The 25,599-nt window shown below is 46.0% G+C and overlaps 1 protein-coding gene across 1 annotated transcript in view; it reads right to left on the bottom strand.

Annotated features, from left to right (window-relative positions):
- The window catches only part of ADAMTS19 (ADAM metallopeptidase with thrombospondin type 1 motif 19), a 284,879-nt gene that overhangs the window by 63,058 nt on the left and 196,222 nt on the right, over positions 1 to 25,599 (bottom strand). Inside the window, exons 14-16 of the mRNA XM_074994147.1 lie at positions 23,053 to 23,180; positions 16,432 to 16,552; positions 7,430 to 7,510 (exon numbers count right to left, since the gene is read on the bottom strand). Of these exons, the coding sequence (XP_074850248.1) occupies positions 7,430 to 7,510; positions 16,432 to 16,552; positions 23,053 to 23,180 (330 nt within the window). The remainder of the gene's footprint in view (positions 1 to 7,429; positions 7,511 to 16,431; positions 16,553 to 23,052; positions 23,181 to 25,599) is intronic.

Here is a 25,599-nt window from a genome sequence, read left to right as displayed (position 1 = left end):
AGACCAGCACGCACTGGTGCGACCACATCGTTTTGGAGCCCTGGAACAAACACCAGTGGGTAGAGAACGTTCATACGTGCAAGTCCACGTTTATGTAATTTTGTGATGTGCTGGCAGCCGCACTGAAGCACAGCAACACAAGAATGAGGCCGGCTTTAACGGTTCAGAAGCAAGTGGAAATCACACTGTAGAAGTCTGCAATGCCTGCCAGTTACTAGTGGCAAATCCGTTTGGGGAGGGAAGATCTAAAGTGGGGTCCATGGCAATGGAGGTGGTCCATGCAATCTGTCGGTGTCTCTTCAGGAAGACTGTGACCCTGGGAGATGTACAGGCAATAGTGGATGGCTTTGCTATCCAGGGGTTTCCTAACTGCAGTAGGGCAATAGATGACATGCACATCCTCATCATGGCCACGCACCATCTGGCCTCTGAGTATATGGACAGAAAGGGATACATCTCCTTGGTGTTGCAGGGGTTTTTAGATCACAAAGGTCATTTCACCAACATCAACGCTGGCTGCTCAGGGAGGGTTCACGACGTGTGCATTTTCCAAAATTCTGGACTGTACCGAAAGCTCCTGGATGGAATTTTTTCCCTAATCAGAAAATCAAGATTGGCAATGTGGAGATGACTATTGTTATATTGGGCGACCCCGCTTTCCCTCTGCTCCCTTGCCTTATGAAGACCTACACAGGCCCCCTGGACCCCAGCAAGGAAAACTTCAATCACAGACGCAGCAGGTGCAGAATGGTGGTGGGGAATGTGTCTTTGGCCATTTAAAAGCGAGATTCAGATGTTTATTGACACATCTGGACCCTTCTGAAACTAAATGTCCCCACTGTGACTACAGCGTGTGCTATTTTGCACAACATATGTCAGCCCAGGCATGAGACTCTCCCATCCATCTAGAATTCCAAAGCAGAGGCCACAGGCAGGGCTTACTTGCAGCTGCCTACACAACCATCCACCAGTAGCCAAGCAGAGGCAGCAGCAGTAAGGGGCAGTTTAAAAATAGCTTCATAAACGATCTGTAACGCACATGCTACCCATGTATTTCTCTGACATAATGCCAATAAATCATACCATTTGTTAATGAACGAATGCTTTTACTTGGTGGTGGGGAGTTAAGCTGCAGTAAGTAGAATGCACGTGGTGGGCAGCTGTGTCTTCAGCCCTCCCTCAACTGCACAGTTTGATTTGCATTTCCCCCTCAGTCCTGCACACCAAGAAATCACACTGAGGTCAGAGGAATGATTTTATTTTTGGAGGTGGCAGAGATTTTAGTGGCCGGGAAAAGAAGCCTTCTCAAGGGTGCTTGAATAGCCTTTTGCAGTGGCCCTTGGGGCTGGAGTGGCAGGCTAGCCTTCCCCTCCTTCCTGGCATTCAGGAACCACGACAATGGCAGGGGTGGGTGACCTCTCCTCAGGGAACTCTCCATGCTGCAGGTATTGGCTCCTGCACTGCTGTGTTGGGAGTCCCTCTGTGGCTGCAGCAGGGAGTGCAGGACCTCAATTTGCTCTGTAACTGTATGTACGAGCGTTGCTGCAGACTCACTCTGCTTTGCCACTTGCTGCTGCTGGAAGTTAAGCATTGTATGGTTAAATTCAGCTTGACTCTGATGCCACTGAGCTGTACTGTGACACCACTGAGCAGTGTCCTTTGTCAGCTTGGTGTGCTCTGCTTCAGTCTTTTCCATGTGCTGCAGGATAACATCCTGTTTGTACTTCTTTCTTCTTCTGCTCTTCTCTAGTACTCTGGGTATTGGCTCTGGAAAATAAAGGTCAAAATTAAGATATAATTCACGTAACATGATTTGAAATGCACTGAAGGTTTATTAAGGAGGGGATAGTAAATGTGCGTTTCACAATATATCATTTGCCATCACTTATCCAGCACATTTCTTTGTGGACATGGTAAGCTATAAGCAATTGTTCACTTTTTGGAGGAAGAGGAGAGCTACAAAGCAGGGGTAGCCACCAGGTGTCCTCTGGCAGGGAAAAAAATAGTTGGCCATTCCTGGAGCAACCCTCCCCAACGATCAAGCCGCGTGGAGGGGATGGTGGGGAAGAGTTCAATTACGGCTACATAGACAGCTGCATGGGGAGGTTTAGATGTACAATGAAAGTAATGTAAAGAAAAATTAAATAAATAATACAAGGAAAGTCTGGATGTAGAGAGACATGGGAGGGGAAATGCCCAGCAGTGCATGGCAGCTGCGTGGCACTGGGCAGTCCTGAAAAAAATAAAAAGGAATGCTGGAGGGAAGGGATATGTGGTGGGAAAAGCCCCGCTGAGCCTGAAAATTGCATTGGGAGGGTGGAGAATGGAGCACCTGCGGGCTGCTGCAGGCAAATGTGAAGGGGCAAGAAGCATGTTATGAAAAAACAGACGCGAATTCCTGTGTTTCTGCAGGATGCCAAAGAAGACATCACCCTCCTAAAACTAACAGATTCAGATTAAAAACAGCTACTCCTGCGGTGTGACCAAAAACCTGGAAAATTTGCTAAAATTACATGTGGCGCCATGACACCAGATCGCTATCTGGTTGCTTGGCACAGCAAGGTGTGCTACCGTGGAAACTGCAATAAGGCACGCCTGCCCAAGAACCTCATGGAAAAAATACAAAAGTACCTGGATGAAGCCTTCAAGGAGATCTCCAGAAAGGAAAAGCACTCCATCCAAAGAAACATTAACATGCTCTTCTGGGGGGCACAGAACAGTATCTAGCAAACCTGTATTCATATACAACCATATAGCTATACCCACCCCCAACCCGCTTCTAGCATGCAGAATACCTGCTCACCTGAACTGCTTGGTCCAGTGTGCTCAAGGTCGGGCGTGGAGGGGCCTGGCATGGAGGGGAACACCGTGGAGGGGATTGGTTCTAGGTCTATGGTGAAGAGCTCCAGGCTGTCTGGCAGAACTTTATCGGGCTCCTGCTTTTTGTCCCCTTTCTCCTCTCTGTTGCCCTCTTCCTCTGGGCCACCCAGCTCCTCCAGGCTCACCCCGAACTCCATACCAGGGCATCCAGAAGTGTTCTAATTTAGACTGGGTTCCATGGTGGGGTCGCTCCCCATAAACATGAGGAGCTGTTCAGAATAGCAGCAGGTCTGAGGAGCTGCCCCTGACCACTGGTTGGCTTCCCAGACTTTTTGATAGGCCCGCTGCAGTTCTTTCACCATCACCCGGCATTGCATTGAGTCCAGGGAATGACCTCAGGTGGTCATCTCACCCGACATCTGATCACAGATGTTTCTCTTGGCCACCCAAAGTCTCTTTGCTGCTGATTGGTCTCTCCAAATTGCAAAAAGATCCAGAATCTCCTGGTGGGTCCACATTGGGGCTCTCTTGCGACCCTGAGAAGTACTGGGCAGATCACTGCCCTGAGTGCTCATGATTGCAGTAGATGGTTAATGATAAAATTGCTACTGATTGGTATGATGGCTACTGATGTGGTACAATGCAACGGGCAAAGGAATTTTTTCATAATGAGAACCCTTTATATTTGTAAGGCTGAGTGCTGATGAATTCCAATTCAAATTCTAATTCAAATTCAATCAAAACGTTGTGGATTTACTGTGACCTTATTCCTGTGCAGCTGGATGGAGAGCAGTGTACAAGGAAGTGGTCATACTTGGAGGGTCACCATGTAGCTTTGTGGGATACATATAGGACACTTCTGGAGGCTAATAAATTCGAATTAAGGACATGGTGCTCCCACACTAGTCTTGATTCAAGAATTCAAATTTGATGCTATACCTTTCGAGGGAAAGGTGTAGGTTAGATATTAGGAAAAACTACTTCACCGGGCAGGTGGTGAAGCATTGGAATGTGTTGCCTAGAGAGGTGGTGGATTCTCCATCCCTTGACGTTTTTAAGTCCTGGCTGGACAAGGTCCTGGCTGGGATGACTTAGCAGGGGTTGATCCTGCTTGAAGCAGGGGGCTGCACTAGATGACCTCCTGAGGTCCCTTCCAGCCCTGTGATTCTGTTCCGTAATATCAGTATTTCATAATTGTTACTATGGCTCAATAAACTGAGATAATAGTATTAACCACAAAGACAGTGATATTTTAATATTGAGCTAATTCCTTGAAATTTGATTTTTATCTCGTAGCGTAGACACAGCCTTCCTTACTCCTGATATAGATGGCTCTGGGCCAATGGAATGCTTCCCCTATCCCTATTACCTATTTGTCTGAGCTATATAAGGGGTGTGAACTTCCACTTCACATAAGAAAGTGTTGGCAGAAAAAAGCAGCTCCAGAGGGGATAGGTGGACAGAACTGTACTGGAGATGGGGGGTGGTGGGGTGCTTACCATTAAAGCTGAAAACTTTTGTAACCTCTCTTCATGCAGCCCTGTCATTGGTACTTCTTCCCTACACAGAATATAGCAGGAGAGGCCAAGATTTTTTTTTAAGCAGTGGTATCAGCCCTGGCTCCCACTGCACCATGTGGTGGCTAGGCTGTGGGAGTCATGCTTGCATGAAAGGCTGAGAAACTTCTTTTCTGCAGTTCACATTTGTACAGGGGCAGCCCCTTCTCCCCGACAGGGGCCATGTAGTCAGGGTCTATCCACCACCCAACTGCATCATGTGGCTAGCCCCCGACCCAGTAAAAGGATGTGTCTATGGTGCTGTGGTGACCATGATGCTAGAGACCACCATGTCCTGGATTGCACGTGGTGAAGGCTCCAAAGGTGGGAAAAGTTTTCAGGGGCTTTCTGTTACTGGGGGCAGCCTCCCACCTTCAGCAAAGATTTTCAGGGGCTGCCTGTCACCGGGGGAAGTCTCCTCCCTAAGGCAAAGATTGTTGAGGGCTGGCAGTTACAGGGCAGGGGCACAAATCTTTCTGCTACAGCAAAGATTTTTGAGGGCTGACTGTTGCTGGGGGTGGGGGGAATGTCCCAACTGGCCCTTCAACCAGTTTCCCTCAGGACATCCCTCACAGTCATAGGCATTTGGGGCTGCCTCCACTCACCAGAGAAAGCCGCTGAAGGGACCTTCTCAAGTGGCCCGTCAAACACCTCACCCAGAACAACCCTCATAGAATATGGTGGGGCAGGGAGTGCAGTTGTAATCTGTTCCTCTAATACTTTCAGAGAGGATGTTTCTGGTAGAAGTCATACCATTCTGGCCAGGCAGAGGTGATATGGGGGTGGGGGGCGGGAGGAGTGGCTGGGGGCCCAGTTGAGACAGCACAGTCACAGTCACTTGGGTGATCCCAGCATGGTATGAGTGTCCCCTGCCTGGTGTGCTATTTGGCTTATTATGTAGAAGTCGTACCATTCTGGCCAGGCAGGGGTGGTTTCCAGAGGGGGAGCGAAGTGGCAAGGAGCAAGCTGAGATGGCACAGTCACCTGAGTGATCCCAGAGCACAGCTCTCCCAAGTAGCTTCTGACAAGCTCCATGCCCCATGTTGGCCATGTCTGTGTAGTGAAGTGGGAAGCCAGAAGTCCTTTCTAACTCAGTGCACCACAAATTGTCTTCTTTCCATTCATGTGTACAGGGAGCTGCAGGCTTTTCCCGGCCTGAGGGAGCTGGCTTTAGTTTTTATGGTTTGCATTTTCCCCAACTTTACTATCCTACTCTTCCCTCAACTTTGCTATTATCCTACTGTAGTTCAAGCAGTTGGCCCAAAAGTAGTGAACTCCGATGGTGTTTATCATCACTGAGTTGCACTCCAGCAAGTGGCCTGAGTCATGGGCATGCTTTGGAAAAATGGTGCAAAAATTCCTTTGGCTGTTTGTTTTCAAATGTCAGGGGAGGCAGATATCACAAGCAATAATTTGTTTCTCTAATAATATTTTCAGGGAAGATGTTTCTGGTTTCAAGGGGAGGGAAGTAGCTGTGGGGGCCAATTGAGATGGCACAGAGTCATTCTGGCATGTGACAGTCCCCTATCTGACGTGCCAGTTGGCTGATCAGGAAAAAGTAGTACCTAAAGATGTTCTTTCTACGGGGCGGGGGAAGCAGCTGAGCAACCAGTTTATGTGGTTCAGTCACCTTCTGAAGCCACACTATCTGGTTTTCATTCACCCGCGATTCCCTGCTTTTCCTTCTGAAAAAGCAACTGTTTGCTTTCCACAGGAGAGAAATGAAGACAATGCAATGGGGGGAAGATGACATCACATACCCACAACCACTTGTGGGGCATTTTTTTCTCATACAGCACCAGCAAAAAAACCCAGAAAGCTATGGGACTGAGGGAACTGTGGGATAGGTTCCTGCAATGCACTGCTGCAACAGTCAATGTTTAGTGATTCAGTGTGGCAGCACTAACTCAACTTTGTGGGGAGGTGAGGATAATCAAAACTGAATTTCTAAAACCCAGTATTATAAAATTGAATTTAATAAAAATCAAATTTTGTCATAGTGTAGATGTAGCCTTGGAGGGTTAGTGAAGGATCAAACAAAGAATTCAAAACACAAATACTGAAATGGAAAATATACCGCTCATATTATAATCACAACTCTTTGGCATGAAACAGGTGTTTAATTGCTAATTAACAATGAGTAGATCGATACTTCAATACAACATAAAGTATATTGTGCAATAAGGGATAGCTAACCTGTTGTAACTTTTAATTTTAAATCTGGACAATAGTTTTTGTATTTGGTATGCAATAGTATTGGGAGAGTAGCTTTGTCTCTCACTATTAGAGTTGGACAAGATGAAAAGCATTAGTTGATGAAACTAAATAGGTCATAAATAATAGGAACCGAGGAAGTAAATACACTTGAAAAACACCTCAACTCCTGCACAGATATTACTAAATATCTAAAGTATTGTTGGCTTTGAACTTGCATTATTTAAAATAAAAACTACTCTTAAAAAACAAAATACCTTAGAAAACTTACCACTAAAACTGAAGTTATCAGTTTGAAATTCTGTTGTATGAGCTGATGTGATTTTCAGAGAAAAGGCATCATCAGTGCATTTATGCAATAGAGCAATCCAAAATACTGAACCTTTTAAGATACTTTAACAGAGCAGGACCAGCTACAATGATAACTTGAAGGCAAACCTTTGAACTCCAGGACTGCTATGGTTAAGATTAATATTTTAATTTGGTTTTATATTCCATGAAAATAGTGAGATTAATCAGATAAAACCTTTCCTTTATAGGTTAATTATGCTAATACAAAGATCACACCAGGGACTTTTCATTTCTCGCATTATTAATTCTTATTGGTTCTGTTTCTCACTTTCATGTGAAAACACAGAACAGAACAGCAACAATTGTAATTTTTCAGGAATCTACTAACAAGCAAACACACAATTTTCACTCCCCTGGGGCACAGTTTCTTTAAAGTGCCCTTCCACAGAATTCACATTTTTCATATTCTGTGTATTTCACTTAGTCATGCATACCCTCAGAATAGCAATTTTTTTTCCTGTGGGTACAAACAGTAAATGCAAGCATACCTAAGTAGCTGTGAGCTGGCTTTTCTTCCACAACTTTAATTCTTCTTGCTCCTGCAGGTATCACCAAAGCTTCCACATAACCTAACGATGAGATCAAATATCACAAGTTAAATAGAAAACTAAGAAAAGAAAGGTTACTCACCGTAGTAACGGTGGTTCTTCGAGATGTGTCCCCGTGGGTGCTCCACATTAGGTGTCGGGCTTGCCCGGCGCCACAGATCGGATCTTCCAAGCAGTTTCTGCCGGACCGCACATGCGCCGGTGTGCGCCGCTCCCTTGCGCGCTCCTGGCCATGAGCGCGATCCGGTCCCCGCCAGTTCCTTGACCAACCGCCTCGGATGCTCCTGCAAAACACTAAACAGAGATCCGAAGCGGGGAGGATGGGCGGATAGTGGAGCACCCACGGGGACACATCTCGAAGAACCACCGTTACTACAGTGAGTAACCTTTCTTTCTTCTTTGAGTGTCCCCGTGGGTGCTCCACATTAGGTGACTACCCAGCAGTAACCCAAGATAGGAGGTGGGTAATCGGATTATGTGCAGCTTGTCCCTGACAGGACCGCTGTCGAGAGACGGGTATCCTCGTGGAATACCCTGTGAAGGGCGTAGTGCTTGGCGATGGTGTCATAGGATGACCAGGTCGCCGCTCTGCAAATGTCTTTTAGCGCAACGCCCTTGAAAAAGGCTGTTGATGCCGCCACCGCCCTAGTGGAATGAGCCCTGGGCGTGGCCAGTAAAGGAGTCTTTTTGAGTTCGTTAGCACATTTTTATGCAAGATACGATGTGCTTCGAGATTTTCTGCGAAGAGAAACATTCTCCTTTTGATTTGGGAGCGATAGAGACTAGGAGTCTATCTGTTTTCCGGAAGGACTTGGTCCTGTCTATATAGAAGGCTAGCGCCCTCCTCACGTCCAGGAGGTGTAGGCGCGCCTCTTTGTTAGAGTTATGAGGCTTTGGATAAAACGAGGGCAAAACGATAGGTTCGTTAATATGAAACTCAGAAGAAACTTTAGGAACAAAGCTGGATGCAGCCGTATGGTTACCGCCTCCTTAGAAAAACAGCGCAGGGAGGAGTTGCCATAACTGCTGCAAGCTTGCTCACCCTGCGAGCTGACGTGATTGCGAGAAGAAAGGTCGTCTTTATCGTAAGGAGGCGGAGGGAAACCATGGCCAAAGGCTCGAACGGTGGTCCCGTTTTAGCATTAAGCACCAGGTCCAAGTTCCACGAAGGTGGAAGCGGTTTCCGAGGGGGGTATAGGTTTACCAACCCTTTGAGGAACCTGGTAACCATGGGATGGGAGAACACCGTGTGCCCTTCCTCTTCGTGTCTGAACGCCGAAATGGCGGCAAGGTGGACCTTTAACGAGGATAATGAGAGTCCTCCTCTCTTGAGGTCCAGTAAATACTCTAATATCACAGGTATAGGCACCGAAAGGGGGGCTAGCCATTTGGTAGAACACCATGCCGTGAAGCGAGTCCATTTCTGCTTGTAGGTCTTCCTGGTGGAAGCCCTCCCGCTACTTTCTAGGACTTGCTGCACTTCCTCTGTACATGTGCTCTCTAGGGAGCTGAGCCATGGATTAACCACGCTTGTAGTCGCAGGCCTTGGGGGTGCGGATGCACTATGGACCCCTGGGCTTGCGTGAGCAGATCCGGTGCCACCGGAAGGGGCATCAGTGGACGGTCCGACATGCGCAGGAGTAGGGGGAACCATTGCTGTCGATCACACGTTGGGACTATCAGGATCATTCAGGCTCCTTCCCTCCTGGCTTTCTGCAACACTTTGTGGATGAGCACTGTGGGAGGGAAAGCGTAAAGCAGGGGGCCCCTCCAGGAGATCGCGAATGCGTCCCCCAGGGACCCCCGTCCCAGTCCTGCCCTGGAGCAGAATCGTGGGCACTTCTTGTTGTGTTGAGTAGCAAACAGGTCTATCTGGGGAAAAACCCCATGCGTGAAAAATCGGTCGCAGCAGATCGGGACGGACCTGCCACTCGTGCGTGAGTGCGAAACGCCTGCTCAGCTGGTCTGCCTTCACATTGTGAGCGCCTGGTAAGTACGAGGCTTTCAAGGTTATATTGTTGGCGATGCAGCAGTTCCACAACCGGACTGCTTCTGCACATAATGCACGGGACCAAGCTCCTCCTTGCCGATTTATATAAAACAAGGTGGAGGTATTGTCTGTACTGATCCCGACTACTTTGCCTTGTATATGGTCTCGAAAGTATCTGCAGGCGTTGAACACCGCTCTGAGCTCCAGTATATTTATATGCAGTGACGGCTCCGTGGAGGACCACAGCCCTTGCGTCACCTCTTCGCCCATGTGTGCTCCCCACCCTATGAGGGAGGCATCTGTAGTAAGAAAAACCGATATATTTGGTTGGTGGAAGGGTACCCCTGTTAGCAGGTTCTTGGGGTTTACCCACCATTGCAGGGATTTGCGCACCTCTGTTGCGGGCGACGCCACCCTGTGAACGGTGTGTGCTGCCGGTTTGTATATGCTCACCAGCCAGTGCTGCATGCTGTGCATGTGTAACCTGGCGTTCTGTACTACGAACGTCACTGCTGCCATGTGGCCCAGCAGCTGTAAGCACATCAGAACTGGCACCGTGGGGCTGAAGGCGATGACTTGCATGAGGGAGCCGATGGCCCGAAAGCAAGTCTCTGGTAGATACACTCTCGCTGTAATAGAATTTATGCGTGCCCCTATGAACTCTATGTCCTGTGTGGGGTCTATCTTTGATTTTGTCAGATTGATAACCAGGCCAAGCGAAGAGAACGTGCCTGCTGTGACGCGTATCATGCGTAGTACCGCCTCCTTCGAGGCCCCTTTGAGTAGGCAGTCGTCCAGATACTGGAATATAAATACCCCCTGTCTGTGCAGGTAGGCTGACACCACTGCCAAGGCCTTGGTGAAGACTCTGGGGGCCAAGGAGAGGCCAAATGGTAGGACCTTGTATTGAAAATGTTCTTTGCCTACCATGAAACTGGAGGAATCGTAGGTGAGCCGGATGGATAGTTATGTGAAAATACGCGTCTTGTAAGTCGAGGGCTGCGAACCAATCTCCATCATCTAGTGCCGTAAGGATGGAGGCGATTGTGATCATCCGAAAGCGTTGCTTGCGCAGGTACTGGTTGAGGCCTCGAAGATCTAAGATGGGCCTCCAGCCTCCTGTCTTTTTCTCCGTGAGGAAGTACCTCGAGTAGAACCCTCTCCCTTGCAGTTGCTCCGGCACTCTTTCCACTGCCCCTATGAGCATGAGATGGTCTACCTCCTGCCTGCTTGAGCCTCGCTACGTGGGAGGCCTCCTGGAGGTGGGGCCTGGGTGGAGGTCGTGACGGTGGGAGCGACTGGAAGGGGATGGCGTACCCCATGGCTATGATCTCCAGCACCCATTTGTCTGTGGTGATCCTTTGCCACTGGTTATAGAATGGTCGGAGGCGATGGTGGAATAACCGCTTCGGATGACCTTGTGCAATGGTAGTGATGGCGCAGCCCTGGATCTGTGTGTCAAACTGTGGCCTTTGGCCCTGCCCCGAGGACGCACGGCTCTGTTGGGAACGTCGCCTGGGAGTTCTGTACTGCTGGTGCTGTTGATGTCGCCCTTGCTCGTAACCCCTGTGGTACTGGGGACGCTGTTGCTGGTATTGGTACTGTCTTTGTTGAGGGTAGTACTTTTTCTTTCTGTATGGAGGGGTGTAAATCCCCAGGGTCCTAAGTGTGGCTCTTGAATCTTTACTGGAATAAAGAACCGATTCAGTTGATTCAGCAAACAGCTTCTGCGAGTCGAAGGGAAGATCGACTATATTTGTCTGCAGGTCCCTCGGTATACACGAAGTCTGGAGCCAGTACTCCCTTCGCATCACCACTGCCCTAGCTCTGGAGCATGCTGCTGTGTCTGCAACCTCCAGGGCGATCTGAACTCCCGTCCTCGAGGCCGCGTAGCCTTCTTGCACGATGGCCTTGAGCACCGGTTTCTTACCCTGTGGAAGCGAGTCCATGAGGGAGGTTAACCTAGTGTGGTTGTCGAAATTATGGTTCGCTAGATGTGCTGTGTAATTTGCCATTCGCAACAGTAGAGTGCAGGAGGAGTAGACCTTTCTGCCGAACAGCTCTAGCTTCTTAGCATCTTTGTCTGTTCCCCCTGTCTTGAATTGAGATGTCTTTGATCTTTGTTGCGACGACTCCACCACCAAGGAATTTGGCTGTGGGTGGCTGAACAGGAACTCCATGCCCTTCGCCGGCACGAAGTATTTTTTTTTTTTTTTTTTAATCCGCTCTCTTGTGGACAGGCGGAATAGTCGCAGAGGTCTGCCATATCATAGTGGCGGACTCCAAGATTGCGTCATCAAGCGGTATTGCTATTTTGGAGGAGGCCGGAGGTCTCAGATTTTTGAGGAGCTTATGGTGTTTCTCTTGCACCTTTGCTGTCTGGATGGATGCCTTGCGTGAAGGCCACCCTCTTAAAACAGCTCTTGGAACTGTTTGAGATCGTCCGGAGGATGGACGTCCCCCGGGGCCGTAGCCTCATCCAGGGAGGAGAGCGAGGAACCACTAGGGTACGCCTCTCTGGACCCTTCCAGCTCCTGTTGGTGATGGTACATCCGCTTGCTGGAAGCTTACAAGGGAAAAATCTCGGGGTTCCATAACCAGTTCCCCCTGAGATACTTGAGTCTCTGTCCCCGTTCGCGATTGCCCTCGGGGATACGGGACCGTCTGTGGGGACCTTTCCCTGGTAAACTGCCGGTGGTGTCTATGCCCCGCATGATAGGGGCGACCATGGCAGAATGGGCACTGCTCTTGGGAAGGTGACCTAGACCACTCCCTTGGTGCGTACCCTCTGCGTCTGGGGGAGCGAGATCGTCGAGAGACCTGGGACACTGGAGAAAGTGATTTGTGATAGTACTCCAGCGACTCAAAGCCCAGGAAGGGTGAAGGTGGTCCCAGCCAGGGCGAGGCTGGTTGTAAAAATGGAGACAGGGGCTCCAGGTAGGCTAGGGGGGACCCCTGCCTCCAAGTTGGAGTCTGCAGCATGAGCGGAGGGCTGAGGGAAAGCAACTCTGCAGGCCTGTCTGGAGAGGGGCTGCGGTGCCTTGTTTTGTGTGCAGCCTTCCCCTTCCCTTGAGGGGGTAGCTCCGCCCCCTGACGTGTAGGGGATCTCGGCCCCGTCCGCACCGTGCTCGGCATGCTTATGGGCAGTGCCGCACGGGCGGTGTCCTCCGGTGCCTGCAGGCTGCGTGCCTGCGCACTCTGCACCGCCGGTTCCCCGGGGTCGGTGCCGCTGCTTGCAGTGCCGCCAGTACTGGTGCTTGTTTAGCTGCCGCCCTGCCTGCGGAGCGGGGCGGCTGTTTGATTATCGGAGGCTGAGCCGCCTCCACGTGGCTCTCCGTGCCGCCGCCGATCAGCTGTTGCTGCGGCTGGGGGCTGTGCGCTCCTCCCGTCCCGCTCGCTGTTGCTGCCGGAAGGGATCGGGCTGGGGAGACTTTCCTCCGTTTTTGCGCTGATGGGGTGACGGAGGTGGCTTTCCTTTTATGGGCCCCAGAGGGTCCCTCCTGCTGCGGCCGCTCCGGCACGTCTGGCTGGAGGGCCTTGTCGAAGAGCAGCATTTCAAGCCGCATCTCCCTGTCCTTCCTTGCTCTGGCTGTTAATTTTGCACAGAAGGAGCACTTCTGCATGACATGGGACTCCCCCAGGCACCTTATGCAGTGACTGTGCCCATCAGACGCTGGCATGGCCTCTCGGCAAGACTCACATTCCTTGAATCCTGAATAGGACATTGTTGGTGAGTCTTTCAGTTGTTAATGGGGTACTTAGCACCTTCTCTGTGCTGCTTTCCCCCTCTCGGATAGCCTGCCGCGGCAGGAGGGCTAATGGCCCTAGGCTCCTGGCCTCCGGTGCTCCGCTTGTTACTAGGACTGGACTGAATGCCGTCCCGCTTGTTGTTTCTTTTTCTTTTTTTTTTTTTTGAAAATAACAACTGGCTAACTTAACAGTAGCCTAAGAACTTGAAAACTTTAAAGAAAAACAGTTAAAACCATTGAATACGCTAACCTGGCCGTAGCCTAGTCGGATTCCGTCTGCAGCCAACGGCGGTTAAGAGGAACTGGCGGGGACCGGATCACGCACGTGGCCAGGAGCGCGCAAGAGAGCGGTGCGCACCAGTGCATGCGCGGTCCGGCAGAAACTGCTTGGAAGATCTGATCTGCAGCGCCGGGCGAGCGCGACACCTAATGTGGAGCACCCACGGGGACACTCGAAGAAGAACAGTAGATTTTGCATTTTTTTGTTTTTAAATCTGCTATTCTTTTCCTTGTTTTAATTTAATATTTTATAATATTTCACAGTATGCCCTGTCATAAACAGCCTTGAAGCAAAGACAGCTTGTACTCTGAAAGTTCAAAAATAAATTCATGTAAAGGATGTGTGCCACTGTTATGGGGAATGATTGCCATAAAAATTAAAAACTAGTCAGGAATGCTCATATAGGCTGTGTCTACACTCGCTCGCCCATTCACCCTCCCCACCTTCAGGAAGGGGCATGGTAATGAGCAGAGTGGAAGACGCAAATGAGGCATGGATTAAAATATCTCATGCCTCATTAGCATATCCCTGCAAGATCTTGCTTTCAGAAGATACCCTTCTGGAAGCAAAGCAACCGTGCAGACGGAAGGAAATGTATCCTTCAAAAGAGAGCTTGGCTTTCAGAAAGGAATCTTCCACAAGTGAGATCTCACAAGGATATCCTAATGAGGCATGAGATATTTTAATCTGTGCCTCATTTGCATCTTCTGCTCTGCTCATTACCATGCCCCTTCCTGAACGAGGGTGGGGGGTGAGTGTAGACACAGCTGTAGAGTCAGAACATCAAAACAGCTGAGCTCTTACATCCCTCATTAGCTTCATGAGCCATGGTATAGCAAGGCATTACTTTAACATGAGCCTTACTTTGAAGCTGTGAACATTACCATACATTGCCTCTATCGTTATGGGCACTTGAAGCTTATGATGGAATTCCAACATTATGTGGGATGTATAATTTTGATGTTCTCATTTAAAAAAAAAATTAAGTAAAATACTTGTACTGTGGTTTCTCTCTTTTCTTTCTTTCTTTCCCATACACAACCCTTATTCCTACATAGACTTGAGCTTTCAGCTGTGCTTACCAATAACTTGGTGAACTTTTAAGCTATTTTTCAGTTATTACGAAAGACAGGTTTGTTAAAATGTTACAGAGTCAGCTGCTTTAAGTTTTAAAAGATGGTTAAAAGGCAGTTCAGGAAGCTAGTTATAAGTGCAAAGCTAAATCCAACTAAAATTTTATTTATGAACCCAGACTTGAAAAAAAAGAGGCCTTACATAAACTTCATGGAATGGATAATACACATGACCTGTAAATGGAGTTGCAATACAAAATTATGTTACTGCATATCTTACATGAAATTATCCCTTTTCAATGTTGTATTATATTTTAACGTTGATTAAAATTTCACTGAACAATTTAAATTTCAGATCTGAAATCAGAAAGTATCTCCTCCATATAGTCATGCTTAATAATATACGGAAATACACATCTCACAGAGCTGGAAGAGACCTCAGGAGGAATTGAGTCCACTTCCCTGCCCTCTTGGCAGGACCAAGCACTATTCCTCAGATTTTTTTTAAATGTTTCCCTCAGACCGCTAAATGGCCTCCTCCAAGAGTGAACCCACAAACCTGGGTTTAGCAGGCCAATGATCAAACCATTGAGCTATCCCTTCCCACTTAAAGTTGATTAATACGGCTCCATTACATTCCTAACCTAAAATCCTGCAGTACATTTTGTTATTTATTTCTGTTATAAATGAGTGTTGACAGATTTTGACTGATGTGGTTAGTTACTTTTTCTATAGCTTTGTAGAGTCAAACTCTGACCTGCAACTGAGACATACCCTCTCTTTTTTATGTGTTCCTAGCCTCCAAACTCATTTGTGTTTCAGCTTTTCCTGTCCTACATTATTTTCAGCCTCAAAAAGGGCTAAATTTAAGCACCTGAAGGTTATGCCCACTTTTCTTCTCTAAAGCACTACTTAGTTTCATCTGGACTGCACTAAAATCTCTTTATTTTTCAAACGTGCTGTCTGCTTCTCATATACTATCTTGTGCTTAATGATCTATTTGCTATCTTGAAACTGTGTAAATTTCCTTAGAAGAAGCAGCATAAACCATAATTACACACATAATTTCACAGATGAAGTAATGGTCTATTAAATACACTTTCAGATAAAGGATTGTTCCACTTGTGTTCACTTCTAGACACAGCAAAAAATGAACACACAAACACAGGCTTTTATGCATAAGTCATCAAATTCTCCTCAAAGTGGAGAGTGAAACAACAGTAAGACCAGGGCCTTAGCTTCAAAAACACTTCAGAAATGCCATTCAGGTTTATGATATTAGTCATCATTCTATACTCCTTTTATGACACTGTTTAAGGAATTTTTCTTTGGATATTTGTCCTTATTCTTTGTTTCCTCTTGGTTAAAGGCTTGGGTATAGATGATGTACACTAATCTGGATAAACATTTATTCTCCAGTATAGTAAACAAATTCAGCTACTACGTGTCAAAAATCTGAAGTAGGGTTTACTAAATACTTGTTTCAACCTACCAAAAAGAGCTGTCTTTATGAACGAGTGAGGGTCGTAGCTGGAAGGTTGGGGGTAACATTATTTTATACAACTGCAGGCAATGCAAATTAGATAATTCCTGCTCTTTTGTAATTTAATAAATACATAACAGAAAACATCGTATTACAATTTCTTCATTAGAAAACTTGCATGTGAATTCTTCACTCAGATGTCAACTACTGTATATCATAATCAAACAACAATCAGTTGAAGTCTCCCACACCTCTCCGAATTTAGGTTTGCAGGCAACTAACTATTAAAGAAAAATGAAACATAGTTTTGACGCTGTGTTTCATCAGAAGAATGCATGTTTTATTAAGTAAAAAATAAGATATATACCTGCTCCTCTGGTGTGATTAAAATCACCTTTAATAACTTTGCATGATTTTCCATTACCATTGCAGACACCACAATGATCTTCTCGTGCCAGTGAGCCTAATATTCCATCACAGCCATATTTCTGTGGAGAAGAATAAAGTTATCACTGTAAATAAGGGATGGATTGTGCATTTAGACTGGTGCATAGCTGTCCCAACAAAGGGAGAACATCACAAGGTATTCCAGATGACTACTTGCCTGACCCCTTTGGAAACATAGAATCATAGACCATGAGGGTTGCAGAGACCTCAGGAGACCATACAGTCCTACACCCTGCTCAAAGCTAAACCATCTAAATCATCCCAATCAGAGCTTTGCCTGGCCTTAAAAACCATTAAGGATGGTGATTCCACCACCTCCCTATATAATCATTTCCAGTGCTTTACCACTTTTCTAGTGAAATAGCTTTTTCTAATATCTGTCATCTGCCACCACTGAGAATAGCCTAGCTCCATCCTCTTTGGAACACTCTTCAGGTAGCTGAAGGCTGCTATTAAATCCCACCCCCATTTGTAGGGTACATGCAAGCTGTTAACAAGTCCCTGCCCCACTCATGTGACTGGCCAGTTCAGTTAGCTGGTTTAGATAGGGTTTACGAGATTAGGAGAAGTATGAAAGTGTAAGTGGAACTTGCATTATGTACTTGGAAATTAAACTCTTCTAATGTTTTATTGAAACACTATTTAGCTTTAAACAAGAATATGTATTCCAGCACTATGCAAGTTACTCTACTATACTTATTTCGATTCATGCATATAATTGTTAATTTGATAAAACAGATTGCACTGAATAACATTTGTGGCTCTTCTACAAACAGTCTAGAGATTGCAGTGTAATCAGGATTAACTGTATTAGTATAGGTGCTCATAGCCAATAAAATCAACAAAACTTCCATGTCTTCTCATAAATCAAGGCAAGAGCAGAGTAACTAGAAAATAAAATAATTCCAAAACCAGAATTTGCCATGAACTGAAAATGTGTTCATGTTCAAGTACACAATGAATGTTACTGCATTTCTTCTTTGTAGGTCTTAAAATAAAGAGAGGAGAGTAACTGATTAAGATTTTTCAGATGGGAGTTGTACACCTATTTCCTCCACCACATACCTAGATTAGGATAATGTGGGCATATTTCAGGTATATAAATGAAAGTGTTTGAATCACAGAATCACAGGGTTGGAAGAGACCCCAGGTCACTGAGTCCAGCCTCCTGCTGAAAGCAGGACCAATCCCAACAAATGGTCACAGCCAGGGCTTTTGTCAAGCTGGGATTTAAGACCTCTAGGGAAGGAGATTCTACCAAGTGTCTTGATAAACCATTCAAGAGCTTCACCACTCTTCTGGTGAAATCTAACCTAGATCTCCCCCACTGCAACTTCAGGGCTTGTCTATGCTAAGCAGAAGATCGACCCAGTCAGGGTCGATCTTCTGGAGTTCAATTTTGTGCATCTGTACCAGGCATGCAAAATCAATCTCTCTGGGACCAGCCATCGACCTCTATATTCCAGGCAATCATGTGGAGTAAGGGTGGTCGATATGAGAGTACAGAGGCTAGGTCTTCATGAGGGAAATAAGTCAATTCCTATGTATGTTGATCCCCTTTTTGTCTCGAGACATGATAGTTAGCAGCAGCAATGAGGATCTATGGGCAGTGTTTGAGTCTGCAGCTTCTCTCATGGCTTATCCATCCAATATTGGATTTGTATGGTCAATTGCAATAACTGTATGTCAGTCTAGTTCCAAATTCTTGACTCTGAGAGTTTCTCCTTCTAAGACAAAGTTCTTTTGCGTGGCTTATACATATACTATTGAAGGATGATGTGCCCTGTCATAGCAATCGTTGCCAGGTATTTCAGTTTGATAATGTAGATTCCCAGGACTTTGGATTGATGTTGAATTTTTTTCATAGCATTTTTGTATGTACCCTTGAATCTTAGCTTTGGTCTTCCTCTTCTTCTTAACCCACATGACAACTCACCGAAGACGATTTCTTTGGTAAGATGTTTGTCACCCATTTTTCTCACATGACCAAGCCATAGTACTCTTCTACTGCTGAGGATTGCTATGAGGCTGCATATTGACAGGACATCTGCATTTGAAACTTTATCTTGTCAGTTGAAACACTCATCCCTTGTTGTACGAGCAAAACTGGTTCCTAACTTTTTGTTCATAGGTGACAACTCGTAAGAGGGATACTAAATTCCTATTAAAATACATGTAAAAGTCTCTGATTGGTTCCAAGTGCTTGGAGTGGCAGCAGGTGAAGCTGCTTTTGAAAGGTAAGTGAATGTGGGGTTGGGAGGGGGTTAAAGGCTGGGGGCAGTTCGGGGCCATGAGTGGGAGGAAGGGTTAAAACTTGCAGGCGGCTCAGTTGGAGGAGGTGGGGGCTTGTTCCTCCTGGCTGCAGCAGAGGTACCGGGGGGGGGGGGCAGGCAGGGGGTTCAGAACGGGATGGGGTGGGTGTTGGGAGTGGGCTGGAAGTGGTTGCGTGGGGAGCTGTGGGCTGGGGGAATGTTGGACTGGGCGGGCAGGTGGATGGGGAGTTGCCATGGGGGAATGGTGGAAGTGGGCCCTGCGGGTTAGCCGGCACCGCAGCCACAGACCCCGTGGCCGGCTCGGCTTCAGCTGTGGGGCTGTGGGTCAGCCAATGTCCCAGTCAGGGACCCTGCGGTTGGCTCGTATAAGCAGGGAAGTTCACTCCCATAGTGAATAATTGTAAGTATGTGTCTCCCTCATTTTAGCAAGTACTAGTAAAAAGAGTACTCATTAAATGAGGAATGCGTGTATTCACAATTCTGCAGAAGCAGCCAAGATGAAAGCTGTTCAGTTTTTAACCCTGGTTTGAGTATGTGGTCCATGCCTCAGAACCATAGGGCAGCATGCTCAATACACAAGCCTGGTTGATTAGTATCTTTGTTTTCAGTGTCAGCTTAGGATTGTTTCATGCTCATTTTGTAAGTCTGTCAAAAATAGTAGCTGCCTTCCCGATTCTGATATTCAGTTCTTTGTCCATGGATAGGTTTGTGGTGTCAGGAGATCCAAGGTAACAGAATTGTTGAACCACATCTAACAGGCTGTTATCCAGAATGACATTGGGTCACTGAGTTATACTTTGAGTGAATACAACAGTATTCTCCAAGCTTCTGTCAAGGAAAAAAGAACTTGCAGACTCTGGACAGAGAATCAGTCAGTCACTGTAGCATGTCTTCATTATGAGTGATAAAAGCTGCATCATCTGGGAAGAGGAGTTACCTAATGAGTACTTTCCTGACCTTAGTTTTGGCCTTGAGTCTTGCCAGTTTGCAGAGAGCCATCTAATCTTGCGTGGAGAAATACATTGCTGCGTGAGTTTTTGAACGTGCAATTTAGTAGAACTGAAAAGAATATGCCAAAGAGGGTAGGGGCAAGAACACACCCTTGTTTGACTCCGCTGTTTACTGCGAATGGTTCCGATGTAGATCCATCATATTGCACTGTTGCTTTCATGAACGTGAAAGGATGTTCTGAGCTCCAGTAGGGTTGGTGGGCAGCGAATCTTGGTTAATACTCTGTTTAGTCCTGGTCTACTAACTGTGTCAAATGCCTTTGTTAGTCTTCAAATGCTATGAATAATGGCTTTCCTTGTTCTCTGCATTTTTCCTGTAGTTGTCAAAGAGAGAATCATAGGGCTGGAAGGGACCTCAGGAGGTCATTGAGTGCAGCCCCCTGCTTCAAGCAGGATCAACCCCAACTAAGTCATGCCAGCCAGGACTTTGTCAAGCTGAGACTTAAAAACCTCTAGGGATGGAGTTTGATTCACCTCTCTAGGCAATGCATACCAGTGCTTCACCACCCTCCCGGTGAAGTACTCTTTCCTAATACCCAACCTACTCCTCTCCGTCTGTAGCTTCAGACCACTGCTCCTTGTTCTGACATCTGGCACCACTGAGAACAGTTTCTCTACATCCTTTTTAGCACTCCCCTTCAGGAAGTTGAAGGCTGCTATTAAATCACCCCTCAGTCTTCTCCTCTGCAAACTAAATAAGCCCAAATCCCTCAGCCTATCCTCATAGGTCATGTGCTCCAGATTCTTAAGCATTTTCATTGCCCTCTGCTGAACCTGCTCCACCACATCCACATCCTTTCTATACTGGGTGGCCCAAAACTGGACACAGTACTTCAGATGTGGCCTCACCAGTAGAAAATAGAGGGGTACACTCTCTAGATCTGCTCAAAGAGCTCCTCTTAATGCACTCCAATATGCTGTTAGGTTTCTTGGCTACAAGGGCACATTGTTTACTCATATCCAGCCTTTCATCCCCCATAACCCCTTGGTCCCTTTCTGCTGTACTGCTGCTTAGCCAGTTGGTCCCCAGACTATTACAATGCTTGGGATTCTTCTATCTCAAGTGCAGAACCCTATACTTCTCCTTGTTGAACCACATCAGATTTCTTTTGGCCTAATCCTCCAATTTATGCAGGTCACTCTGGATCCTATCTCTACCCTCCAATGTATCAACCTCTCCCCCTAGCTTTGTGTCATCCACAAACTTGCTGAGGGTGCCATCCTGTCCCTCATTTAGGTCATTAATAAAGATGTTGAACAACACTGGCCCCAGAAGCAAGCCTTGGGGCACTCCACTTGAAACAGCCCCTCGTCAGTTCTATCAGCACTTGTGCCAAGAAGTTATCCCCAACATTCTCCAAAAGCTACCTGGATTGTCTGTGTGCTGCTGTATTGGTCTCCCAACGAATGCCTAGATGATTAACTTCTCCCATGAGAACCAGGGCCTGTGATTTGGAAGCTTCTCTTGGAAAATCACGTCCATTGTTGACCTGCGAGCCCTGAAGCCACATTTTGTTTCTGGAGAGACTCAATCTGCAAGTTTTTGCAGGTGTTTGAGACTGACATGGGCAAATTCTCTTCCTGTGATGCTCAGTAAAAAGATGCCTCTGTAGTTGTTGCAGTCACCTTTGTTGCCTTTGTTTTTAACAGAGAGTGATGATATTTGCATCTTTCATGTCACGTGGGACACTTGCACTCCAACTTTTTAGGAGTAAATCATAAAAGGAAGGAGAAGAGCACAGCCTTGTTTGCCTTCAGGACTTCAGCTGGGATTCTGCCATTTTCTGGTGCCTTTACATTGGAGACAGCATCGAGGGCTTGATAAAGTTTTTCCTCCTTAGGCTCTGCAACTAGCTCAGACATTTCTGGAAGAGTTGGGATGAGGTTGTCAATTCAGGTTATATTTTATGCTCGTGGGAATAAAGACTTGAGCAGTGTTCAACCCATCTGGACATCTGCAGCTTTTTGTCTGGGATCCCCTGTCCATTTAATTGCTTCAGTGGGGTGACTTTGAAAATGTTGGGTCCGAGTGCTTTCTTCAATCCGTCATATATAGTTTTCAGGTCACCCAAATGACTTTTGAATATTAGAACATAGATCAGCCCAATACTTTTTCGCATACCACCTGGGTTTTCTCTGAAGAACCGATCTTGCCAGTTGAAATTGATCTCTTGTGCTTTGAGATGGGTTCTTTATGTTATTCAGATGTGCCTTGTGTTCTTCAAGAAGAGGCCTAAGAATGTCAACATTTTTATCAATCCACTCTTTGTTAGAGAACTTACGTGCTCCAAAGGCAGATTTGGCACATTTGTACATTTCATCTTCCAGCATGGACCATGCTTCATCAACAGTTTGTTGCTCAGGTTTGTGTTCCATTTTGCGAGTAAAACTAAATAAGCCCAAATCCCACAGATGGCTCCCGCCCCCTAATAATTTTTGCCACCCTCTACTGCACTCTCCAGTGCATCCACACCCTTGAATTAACATGTTAGCTGGTTAAGGTGGAACACACACATTAAAATATTATTTGCCCCATATACAACAAGGTTTTATAATGTACTGATTAAAATTATAGCTAATACTTAAAAAAAAAATCTACCCTGATCTAGGCATACTCTGATGTTGCAGATAATTTAGAGGATGCCAATGCAAGGATCTCACCCATTGTAGTACAAACAATGACTGGGTGGTGTAGAGCTATCCAAGATTCCATTTTCAATAATTAATTAGGAAGGAGCCAATAAGAAACCCGTGGGACTAAAAGGAGTACAGAGGATGAAGGGACAACAAATGAGACAAACAAAGAGCAGTTAAAGAGATACAGAATTAGTCTTAATCTTCTATTATACATGAATCAGGGCCTTAGGTTTATCTTGAGCTATAGTTCTGTATTTCTGGACGTTAAGGCTGAATTAAATATAAACGTATGCTCTATATCTGCACGTCCTATGTTTCTGAAAGATGAGTCCCTCTTCAGGAAAATGAAGTCAGTCATCCACTGCCTCATCCCCACTCAGTTAAAGATCTGCTCATCTGAATGTCTGCATTTTCTGTGCTGCCTTACCCCAATCCCAGCTAGTCCTTAAGGTGCTGCTCCACATAATGTAATAAATGAAATGAATTTATAATATCACTTTTCATATGTAGATACAGGAGGAAGGCAGTTACCCAGCTCTGGAAATTTATTATGCATTATTCTACCAGAATTAGCATGTATGTACAGTATATTAAAAGTTGACTCTGAAGAATTGATTGTACCTGGCATCTACCATTTGCGCAGATATCTAACCCATGCTGACCACAAGAAGTTCCATCCATCACCTTTTCTGACAGAAGAACAGGCTGATCCTTTCCAACAGGGGAACAATACAGTGCACAAGGCCTTTCTATAATAGAAATTAGTGAAAAAAATGCCGTTAGTAAAAGTGATATAATAAAAAGTAAAATTCATTCAAACCAATGCTTTTGGTGGTGGAGTCCAACTTTCTTCATTATATTAACTGATAGCAATTATAACTAAAGCTTATTTCATTTTATTTAAGACAAATGAATAAAAGATGCTGAATATTCCACAGCTCTTTTTCCTGCTAGAAAATAATTGTATTAAAAACTTCAGACTACATAATACTCATTGTGTTCACTACTATAATTACAAAAAATATGCACATTTTAGCTGTCTAATATTTTGGTTGTCACTTCACCATCTTATCTCCAAGGATGGAGGTAGAGAGCCGGTATGTCTGTTCTGTGATTGCATGCACTATCAGAGGAGCAGGGGGGCATGGGGAAAAAAAAAGAGTCATGGATGTGGCAAGTACAAACTACCTGCACTTCCTTTTCTGGGGGCTTGGGTAGAAGAGGAGGCCACCGTCAGGAGCAGGTACACTGGCAGTACTGCAGTGTACTACAGCTACCATTTGTAGGCCTGAGATGAGTGGTTCTGGTGGAGAGGTCCAGGTGAAATGTTGCAAGACCTCCAATGATGGGAACAGTCAGTGATAAAGATCCAATGAGGACTAATTTTTTCATGAGGTCTTGGGGTACTGTGGGCCCCAACGTTACAGTTACTGCCTCCATGGGATCAGAATACGACCTCTCTGGTGTAGCAGATGTGCTGAACTATACTGGGAAACTGGTGAGAAGGACAGCTCTTCCACTGAGAAGTCCTCCGTGCCTGAAGTGACCTCTACAAGTGACTAAGCCATTGGCACAGAGGAGGTGGGTCCCAGCTGAAGAGCACTGATGCATCTGCAGTGAAGGTGGTTGCAGAGCAAGAGAAATGGAAAGGGTGCATAAAGAAGATGATCTAGGCATGCTGAGAGATCAGTAGTTCTGCATTCCCACTGTCCAAGGCACATCCTGTTGGCTGCTGAACTGAGAGGGGTTGCACACAGGTCAGTGATTCCTGCCTGGGCTGAGGGGCACATGTCGGTTGGCTGTCCTATTACTCAGCTGGTGTGGAGATCTGCAAGACTGGTGTCTCTCTCTTGCACCTGGCCTTGCCCACTGGTATAGGGGATGTCATGGTGGGATCTACACAGGGCCTTTCACTCGACTGCCTGGCTCAGGGAGGGAAACACAGTCCATCACAGAAGTCAGTGAGGGAGATCTGCTGTTGTGTCCATGGAAGTTCTTGTCGTTCTCCATCACCTTGTCCTGTGTCAGTAGTGCCAGTGGAACCAGATGGAGGGTAGATGGTGGAATGCTCACTGCTGGTGAAGGGTCGTGGATAGCCTGTACCAACAGTCCAAGACTGAACTCTGAATGAAGCCAGAGTACCTCTTCCATGGAGAACTTGCAGAATTGTAAGAGACAGCTGTTATGGGTTTGCAATGGAAAAAGACTTGCAGATATCACAGCATGGTGTAAGTTATGCCTCTCCAGGCAGTAGAGACAATAAAGCATGATATGTAAACCACGGAGTGTGGGACATTGTCTGCTAACAAGGTTGGTGCGATCCCCATAAAGGACTACTAGCTTACACTAACAAATTACATTGTTTACAGAACTGCTAAAGAAATAAATATAACTGTATACAAATGTCTATTGTTCCCTTAGCAACGATGAGTGTGGGGGAAGGACTCTGACTTCAACCATGCATTAGAATCATAAAACAGGAGAACTGGAAGGGACCTCAAGGAAGTCATCAAGTTAAGTTCCCTGCCCTCACAGCAGGACCAAACACGATCATATCATCCCATTAGATAAATAGAAACATACTTATCTCAGTAAGAGGGAAGTGACTGTCATCCCACATGAGTTCTGATAACCTCACCTGAAGCATGTGTCAACATAAGATGCCCTTCTGGGCGAATGGGAACTACTATGAAAATTTCCGGCTCCACTGTATGGTGCACGTGAACACACACCTTTGGAATACATAGGGACCATCACGTGAAGAAGAATTTGCTATACTTCTCTGAGATCATAAAAACGAGTTGAAAAAAAAAACTTAATATATTCTGGATTTTCTTACTGTGCAGGTAAAATATATACATATACTTATGAAAGTACAATGCTTCCTAAAGGACCAAACACACACAAAATTGTCCCATTGAGACAATGAATTCCAGAACCAAAAGGGGTTTTACAGAGTAATAGCGATCTTAAGTATTTATGTAATACTCATTAAAGACAGTGAGGCATTCAGACACCACAGAAATGTATTTATTGCTATTACGGTCTCTGGATAGGGCTATTATCTCCATTTTACAGCGAGACTAAGAGGCTTGTCCAGATCCCACAAGAAAGTTGTGGCAGAGACGGAAATTGAATACATGTGTCCAGACAATTAAATCCGGGACT

Source organism: Carettochelys insculpta, chromosome 5 (genome assembly GCF_033958435.1).
Source record: "Carettochelys insculpta isolate YL-2023 chromosome 5, ASM3395843v1, whole genome shotgun sequence".
In the NCBI taxonomy this organism is placed as follows: domain Eukaryota; kingdom Metazoa; phylum Chordata; order Testudines; family Carettochelyidae; genus Carettochelys; species Carettochelys insculpta.
The sequence above is the reverse complement of the archived record's forward strand: the minus strand, read 5'-3'. Positions and strand labels throughout refer to the sequence as shown.